Raw genomic sequence first — 9460 nt, 5'->3', positions numbered from 1 at the left:
CAACCTACTAAGTTGATGTTTCAGAAAAACAACATATAAGCAGTTACCATACCGATAATATCGTCTTATAGAACACTAGATATTTTAGTCATTTGACCTTAAATTTCTACTATATGCATATAACTACTTACCATTAGACCTGGCAAATGGGTCATTCGGGTCGGGTATGGGTCGGGTCATTTCAGGTCGGGTCAATTTCGGGTCAAAACAACAATGTGAGCACTATGGAATCTGGATTTCAAGCTGTAGAAAAGAAACGGAGTCTAGTTTGGCTGGAATTCCTCACGTTTGACAAGACGGAATCTAGTGATGGGAAACAGAGGTCAATTTGCAAACATTGCCAGAAAGCATCCTTCATAACCGACCCCCATTATGGAACCCAAAATATGCAAAGACATCTCAGAAAATGCAGTGCATATGAGAAATATATGAAAAACCAAGGAGGAAACGCTTCAAACAAAGGTAAAATCTTTAACCAAATTGTGTACAGAAATCTGGTAGCTAAAGCAATAATAAAACATGGGTATGCTTTCTCTTGGGTTGAGCATGATGGTAATAGAGAAATTCATGCATATTTAAGTGATGATGTAAAATTCATTTGTAGGAACACTGCTAAAGCTGATTGTTTAAAAATGCATAAAACTTTGAAGGCCCAGTTAAAGGAAACTCTAAGTAAAGTCTCTAGTCGTATCTCATTAACATGTGATATGTGGACCTCTTGTCAAACAGAGGGATATTTGTGTCTGACAGCTCACTATGTGGATGATAATTGGAAATTAATTAGTACAGTGCTTAACTTTAGTCATATTGATTCACCACACACTGGAAAGACCATGTATTCTGCTGTGTTGTCCATGCTTCAAGATTGGGGTATTGATGATAAGATTTTTTGCTTCACATTAGACAATGCCTCTAGTAATGATAGAATGCAAGACTATTTGAAGGAAACTCTACTTGCACGAGATGCTTTATTGTATAATGGTGAGTTTTTTCATGTACGATGTGCTGCACATGTATTAAATCTCATTGTTAAAGATGGACTTAAGGTCATTGAACATATAGTTGAGAAAGTAAGACATTGTGTGAAGAAGGTAAAATATTCTGAAACAAGAAAAAACACTTTTCGATCTTGTGTAAGTCTAGCTAAGATAAAAGAAACAAAATCATTGTGGCTTGATGTTCCTACGAGGTGGAATTCTACATACATGATGCTTGATAGGGCTATCTTATATCGTGAGGCTTTTAGGGAGATGTCTGAAGTTCAAAAATGGTGTCCTACCTCTGAAGAGTGGGATGTTCTTGAGAAGATTCGAGATGTTTTAGAACCCTTTTATGAGATAACTAAGATGTTTTCGGGAAGTGAGTATCCTACCTCAAATCTTTATTTTGGGAATGTTTGGAAGATTCTCATGCTTTTGATAGAGTTGGAGCACGATGATGATGATGTTTTGAGGACAATGGCAATAGAAATGAAGAGCAAGTTTGATAAGTATTGGTTTAACTCAGAACAAGATGATTATGGCATGTTATTTGCGTTTGCTATGATTCTTGATCCTCGTTGCAAATTATCAGTGCTAAAGTTTTGTTATGAAAACATATTTGGAGATGTTGAGGCTACCTTGAGAGTTAGTGATCTCCATCTTAAGTTGGAGAAATTTTATAAGCTATATGCCCAAACTGGAACATCATCAACATTGAACAACAACACTGATATGGCACATGCCTCACATTCCAGAGCCTCCATAAGCAGCACTTCAACTGGAAACCGCAAGCGAAAATTCGACTATTTTGCGGTAATTGTAATTGTTCTTCTGTTTTTTTAATCCTTTTGATTATCCTTCATTCTTAATCTATTGATTAGACTTTTTTTACATATTTGGATTCTGTTTTTCTTGTGTTTACTTTATTTAATCTGTCAATTATAATCCTTTTGATTATCCTTCATTCTTAATCTATTGATTAGACTGTTTTTTACATGTTTGCCTTCTGTTTTTCTTGTGTTTACTTTATTTTTTCTGTCAATTATAATCCTTTTGATTATCTTTCATTCTTAATCTATTGACTAGACTGTTTTTTTTTTACATATTTGCCTTCTGTTTTTCTTGTGTTTACTTTATTTTTTCTGTCAATTACTGGTTTTTTTTTAAGATTATAAGTTAAGTTTATGTTATAAGTTAAGTAGTTGTTATTAAGATTATAAGTTAAGTTTATGTTATAAGTTAAGTAGTTGTTATTAAGATTATAAGTTAAGTTTATGTTGTTTTGTTTGGTGATGTGTTTTATGGTTTGTCGTTGACTCGTTGTGTTGAATACAGGAATATGACGATAAAGAGGCCTCATCTTCTTTTGGTGAGAGGTCAATATTGGATGTTTACCTTGAGGACCCTAAACTAGATCGGAAAGCGGAGCTTGACATATTAGCTTTTTGGAAAGAAAATGAGCATCGATATAAAGGCCTTTCTCATTTGGCTAGAGATATTTTGGCCGTGCCCCTGACAACCGTCGCTTCCGAATCAACTTTCAGCATTGGGAGTCGAGTATTGAATAAATGGAAAAGTTCATCAATTCCTGAAAATGTGGAGGCTTTAATAACAACTCGTAGTTGGATGTACTCTTTTGAAAGTAAGTATTTTATTATATTTTTTTAAAATATGTATATTCATGTTCCTACATTTTTCAGAGTTGTACATTCTTGTTTCTTTATTTTTGCATTTATAGTGTATTATTGTATTTGCTTATATTATTGTTTTTATATTTATGTAGCAAATGAGGATGATGGATTTTTTTGGTTCTTATGTGGATTGGGCGGCGACTCCAAGTGTTAAATGTCAACAATTTCAAGAGTCGAATATTGGAGTATAATTATTTAGAATATTTTGTAATTTCATTTGGTATTGAACATTATGTTATGTACGCATTATTATTGTACTATTTTTTTCTCTAGACTGGTGAGAATTGTGACTTTTATTTCAAGCTTTAGTAAATTTTTTCTTAATTTTATGGACAAACTCCGTAGAATAGTCGTTAAATTTCAATCTTTTTACGAATTTTTAATAACTTATAAAGAGAATAGGCCGAAGAAATCGAGAAAAGTAATGCTCAAAATATGTAAATTACTTACACTGTTACACATTACAGATTAATAAAAAAAAATTAAGTCAGTTTAATTGCGGTTATTTTCTATTTCGGTTTGCTCAGGTCAAGTCTTTAGCTTAAATAGATTCTGGTCATTTCAGGTATAAGGTAATTTTAGTTAGGGTCACTTTGGGTTTCGAGTCTATTTGGGTCAATTAATTCAAGTTAAAGGTCGGGTCACTTTGGGTATCGGGTCAACTTCGGGTCGGGTCAACTTCGGGTCTCGGGTCACTTCGGGTCTCGGGTCAACTTCGGGTCGGGTTATTTCGGGTCTCGGGTCAACTTCGGGTCGGGTCATTTCGGGTCGGGTCGTTTCGGGTCGGGTCACTTCGGGTTTCGGGTCAAGGTCGGGTCAATTCCACTTCGGGTCGGGTATGGGTCGGGTCGGGTTGATTTCGGGTTTCGGGTCAATTTCGGGTCACTGTTTTCGGGTCGATTTCGGGTCATGGGTCGGGTCATTCGGGTCGGGTCATCGGGTCTGGGTCAGGATTGCCAGGTCTACTTACCATAGTACTTTTCTACTCATCCGACTACATTCACCTCAACTTACGAAGTTGATGTTTCAGAAAAACAAAATATACGCGGTATATAGAATCATTCCAAGCAAATACTTAATTATATTAATAATATAGTCTTTTACAATATTTGTCATTTTTAAGAATATTTTGAAAAAAAAATTGTAAGGATAGAACACATGATCCAAAATATTTTAGGATTCATTCATTCATGTTATAGAAGTGAATTAATAAAAATTGAATGAGAAAAATTGGTTGGTGGTGGACTGCTGACTTATATGTCAGTTACCATACCAATAATACCGTCTTATAGTAAATGATCTGCAATCAGATCACATGAAAAAATAGACGTTAGAGTCAGAAATTAATTAGGAATTTAGGATAAATGATGTGTAATATATATATGTTGTGTACTTGTGTATGTAGAAGCCAAAGGAAGACACTGCACACCTTTCTGGTTATCGGTAACATGTGCAACTATGTGGTCTATGTCACAACCATTGAACTTTAGGCTCATTCATGTGGGGATGGGCCCGTTAAGTGACCTCCCATGTTATAGTATAAGTGTATAAGTCGTCTACACCCTTATCTATACCGAATAATACTCGCCTTATTAATAATCTTGCAAATCTATAATTGCTTAGATGAGTTAGTAAGGAAATTGTTCTATCTCAAACAAAATTTTAGGTTTGATACATAAAATAACATTTTTATTGAATACTTGTTACACTAATAACTTGGACTTGCATATATAGTTGCATGTAATCTTAAATTAGAAAGAATTACTGTAGTATGTTACTATTTATTTATTTATTTATTTTTATTTATTTATTTTTTTTTTTTTTTTTTGACAAAAGGAACTAACAAAACTAAAAACAACATTTTAAATGAAAATGAATATTAGATGTGTGAACTTATTGAAAGCAGACATATAAATATATCCCATCAAGTAAAATATATGAGACAAGATTGAAGAGGCAATTGGTCATTCAAGTCGAGTTTAATTCAAATCACTTTGAATCGACATATGTCTGATAAAAATCATTCAAGTTCAGTTTAAATCAGGTCATTTTCTGTTTCATTACCTATATTTTGCATTTAATTGATCGGTTAAAGGATTCATCTCTCTTCCCCCCGGAAAGCTTGCCACGCATCAATAATGGTAATAATACATACGTACTCGTACATATTAGTAGTTATAATTGCTTGATATTATTATGTTCATTTAAAGGAAAGGCTTCTCATTAACTTTTAAGGCACATATTAAAGTGACCATGTGCGGATGTGTTTAGTATAATTTCCCTTTTGTAGTTTTATTCCTAGCAAAAGTATATATTACTACTTCATATTATCATAAACTACCTAATATGCTTTAAAGTAACATGAAAAACATTATTAGTAAGTAAATTTAAAAAAATAACAATGTCAAGTTTAACTCAACTTAAAAATTACTATTCAATATTTAGAAAAAAATCATTATCAATCAATATTACAGAGTACTAGCTTTAACTTTTAAAACTAATAATGCAGTCTATAATCCAGTACAACTTCTAATACTATGAATTGTTGTAAAATTGTCTACAAATAATCAAATTCAAACCTTGTCTTCCTATTAAACATTGCACGTACTTAATTAATTGGTTAAAGGATCCTGAAAATTTCATAGTTTTTTTTTTTTTTTTTTTAATTTTTTAATTTTTATTTTACCGTAACATCTAAAGAAAATTTCCAACCCCCTCCATGATCATGATGAAATAGTTATTTAATGTCTTAAAGAAACTAAAACGGAGTACTTATAAGCTTAAACGAATACATTTGATTTACTTGATTTTTACTGATGTAAGGAATTTAGAAATATGTTATCAAGGATTGTTTAAATCACTTGAACTTATTAGACCGTTTTTTAATTGTAAATTAAACTTGTGTAATTCTTATTAACTACCCGTCCTGAATACGGATAAGGAATATTTTATCTATAAACAGATAATGTAACATCCCTCTGAAATACGAATGCACACGTTAATACGAAGTATGTTTGTTGCAACTACATCACTCCATGTGATACAGACCATACAGTATATAGTTTCCAAAATTATTTGCGTGATTTAAGTGAAAAAATATCAAAGCATCAGAATAGAAGCAGAAAAAGGGTTACAAAATAGCAGTGTCTTTTTCCCTCTTCACATCCACATACTATTTTTATCATTATTCTTATTACTATATTAAAATAATTATTATTTTAATAATGGACCAACTATTATAAATAAGGCCTTCAACCCATTTACTATCTTCATAATATATCCAACCCTCCCAACTAACACAAGATCCAATTTGAGTAAGTGAGTGAGAATGGGAAAATGGGGAAATTCTTTGTTAATCAAACTTAGTGTAATGCTGAGTTTATCTGTTGTAGCTCTTGCTAACAATGGTGATTTTCATTTGTTCTACTTTGTGCAACAGGTAATAATATAATTTCTTTGTTGTTCTGTCCGGATTTAGTTGTTACATTGTTATTACGAGCTAGTTCAAAGTACACTATTAACGTGACTATTACTGTGCAGTGGTTAGGATCGTACTGCGACCAACACGGGGAAAGATGTTGTTTCCCAGATTCAGGAAAACCAGCAGCAGAGTTTTCAATTTATGGGCTTTGGCCTTACTACAATGACGGTAGTTTTCCTTACAATTGTGGTGGCGGCAACTTTAATGAAGCTCTGGTATTTTTCTCCTTTTTTTCTTGATTTTTTTTTATTTTTTCATATTCCGTAGCTTAATGTTAAACTGTTGCGATTAATATGAAACGAAGGGAGTACTCAACTGTCAAGAATCAAAATCACACATAATTAAGGAGATACTAACCAAAAACAGAGATGTTAATTTATTTTTAATTTTGAAGGTTTCGTTTAATTAGTTAGTGACAAAACTTTACAGATTTATGTACTAATTATTGTTATTGATGAAGCTCTAATTTTAATATTCTTACTTTAATTTATAAATTATTATTAATAAAAAGACATAAAATTCTGTATAATAATCAGGGTTAGTTCTTTTCCTTACTATTCGTAATATAAACTTATTGACTCTTATCTAAATTGATCAGAATTAATTAGTAAATTTTACTTATATAGCTTGAAGTGTTCTCTAAAGCCGTAATTAAATTTGTTTGAAACTATCGGCATAAACTAAACTTGTCTGAACTATTCGGAAGACTAAACCCGGCTTAAAAATTATAATAGTGCCAAACACAAGACCATGTTCAACGCCAAGGTCGGTGGGTTACTTGGACGAACCTTGACTCATAGTCCGATTAACCCGGGACAATAGTCAATACAAATATTTTTCACATTTAAAATAAATTATCTTCTTAATCCTCTGATAATTCCTTTGAAGGACTCAATTGACAATTGTTAAATATAATTAGACATAATGTTCCTTGGTAACATCAAAGGTACGAAGTATTAATGTATTATAACATCAGAAAACAACTCAGTACAAAAAGCTAACATAATGTCTTCTGTTGCAGTAACATACAGTAATTAATTTGGTGTTAAATTATTGAAATAAATACGAAGTAGGAATTGTCAGATCACCGTTTTTTGTAACATGTACTTGTATGACGTGAACTGTGAAGTTGTGGATTTTAGGCGGATTAAAAAGAGGGGTTTGAGCAATTTGGGTGCTTGTGAGATAGCGTGATAGCGACTTTCCAACAAGGAAATAAACTTTGCATAACTGACTCGTATTCTACTAAATTTAGACCATATTTAAAATTGATCTTAGAAATTAAACTCGATTTTGACGCTATTTAAATTTGATTAGAATTGAAGTTGATTGATATTGATTGAGTTATCATGATAAACTAATTGACAATAAACCCAATTGAATCGACCTGATAATTTAGATCTAATTTAGTGATAATTGCTCGATTATAACCCGAATGGAATAAATTGTAGCTCCTAGGTCTTAAAATTATTTTGTTTCATAATATTGATTTGAGCTAGGGAGGCAATGTAGGTGATTGTAAACTTGTTCCTAAATTTCCCATATTCCTTTATTGTACTTTTGATTGCTAACCAAGATCTTTAACTTATGTAGCTTAAACCTATGCAAGACAGCCTAAGGAAGGAGTGGCCATCATTTACATGCCCACAAATCGGTAGAAAGTTTTGGGTTCATGAATGGAACAAACATGGCACATGCTCGAAATCAGTCCTAGGTGAAGTCGCCTACTTCAAAGCAGCTTTGGCCCTAAAGAACAGGGTGAATATCCTCCAAGCCCTCACAAGAGCCGGGATTCGACCAAACAACCAGATGTATCCTCTCAAGGCCGTGAAGAAGGCGATTGCTCGGGCAACAGGATTCCATCCTTGGGTTGTTTGTAACAGCAATTCTCAAGGGGTTAGCCAGATTTGGCAAGTTTCTATGTGTGTGGATAGAACTGGCACTAGACTCATCAACTGTCCCTTCGTTCCTAAGGGGCAGGGTGATTGTGGGTCTCAAATTAAGTTTCCTTCTTACTAAATATAGAAAGGCCTAGCTAAATGTGGTTTGTTCAAGAAAATTTCATGTAGCGTGCCATTTTTAGTGCTCGCTTATGCTATGTACTTATGTTTAGGCTTGTATCTTCTTTTAACTAAGAGACTATCTAAAAGTGCCTATTAAGTATGGACCTATTCCCTTTTGTACTATTGGTCGCAATTTAATGGAAAATTGGCCATATAAACATCTTATGACTTCGATAGTCTTACATTAGTCATATACTTATAATACTCACACACTCATGGCTAATGCATGCTCATATAGCTTATTTCAAGTCTTGAAAGAGCAAATTATGCAAATAAGGTTATACTTGGATGTACAATAAAAAAAAGGATTAACAAACTTTGACATTCAAGTTTACACACACAATCAAACTACAGTTGACAACCAAAAAAATGTAGAAATCCAAAAACAAAATTGCTATTTGCATTGATTTAAAGTTTTAAAGTCGTATGTCAAATTTAACAATCATAAGTTAGGTTGAGACAAAATTGATTAGAGATAACAATGATAGTTGAGAAGATAAGACAAAGTAGAAAATATAGATGTGAAAGCAAACACGCTACTCACGAAATGCAAAGTTAAGGTCAAATGCACAAAGCCCAACGAAATAACAGCAGACCCAATAGTGAAACGGAAACATAGCATAGAAGGCCTGGTCCATTCACGCTTACCGACATCAAACTGTTGCTATACGAGACCGTGGGAGAGCTTCGTGCTTTTCTCTAGGGGTATGTACCATGTATACAATAATATACGTACAAGGGCAGATTTAGGGATGACAAACAGGCGGAATGGTGTGAATCACTGAATTGTAGAACACTTTATACGTACTCGTAGCACTTGCTTACTGATAAACGGGTGTGGGTCATACCCGTCACAACTGTCCACTTTATACGACCAAGGAGGTTCCACCTCAAAACCATACAACAAGAATATTAAGAATATTATCTACCTAACATAAAACTTATCTTTGCCAACTAAGTGTCCTGACCAAATCATATCACATTATATCAAATCTTTCCATATATTGTAACCCCCCCTCAAGTTGGAGCATGGTGAGGATCGAAAATGTCCAACTTGGACAATAGAAAATCCAATTGTCGCTTGCCAAGGGCCTTTGTAAAATTATCGGCCAACTGAGAAGTTATAGGACATATGAAGGAGCAATAATACCATCTATAATGGCATTTCTCACAAAATGACAGTCAACCTCAACGTGTTTGAATCTTTCATGAAAAACGGATTTTTAGTAATATGTAGGGCTGAAT

General features: G+C 33.2%; 1 protein-coding gene across 1 annotated transcript; it reads left to right on the top strand.

The window, feature by feature from the left end:
* Positions 1-5929: 5929 nt before the first annotated feature.
* LOC145581514 (ribonuclease 1-like) lies at positions 5930-8384 on the top strand. Its single transcript, XM_081638523.1, has 3 exons — positions 5930-6110; positions 6212-6367; positions 7746-8384. The coding sequence occupies exons 1-3, from the start codon at positions 6000-6002 to the stop codon at positions 8169-8171; spliced, it is 693 nt and encodes a 230-aa protein (XP_081494649.1). The 5' UTR covers positions 5930-5999; the 3' UTR covers positions 8172-8384.
* Positions 8385-9460: the final 1076 nt, after the last annotated feature.

This window comes from Chenopodium album, chromosome 15, assembly GCF_948465745.1.
Source record: "Chenopodium album chromosome 15, dcCheAlbu1.1, whole genome shotgun sequence".
NCBI classification, from domain to species: Eukaryota; Viridiplantae; Streptophyta; class Magnoliopsida; order Caryophyllales; family Amaranthaceae; genus Chenopodium; species Chenopodium album.
Note: the sequence above shows the minus strand (reverse complement) of the source record. Positions and strands in the feature narration are given on the sequence as shown.

Bases quoted from the DNA above. Each gene is read 5' to 3' on its own strand.
- LOC145581514 (XM_081638523.1), top strand. From the start codon at position 6,000: ATGGGAAAATGGGGAAATTCTTTGTTAATCAAACTTAGTGTAATGCTG. The intron at 6,111-6,211 runs GTAATAATATAA...ATTACTGTGCAG, and splicing joins TGTTCTACTTTGTGCAACAG to TGGTTAGGATCGTACTGCGA. The intron at 6,368-7,745 runs GTATTTTTCTCC...TAACTTATGTAG, and splicing joins GCAACTTTAATGAAGCTCTG to CTTAAACCTATGCAAGACAG.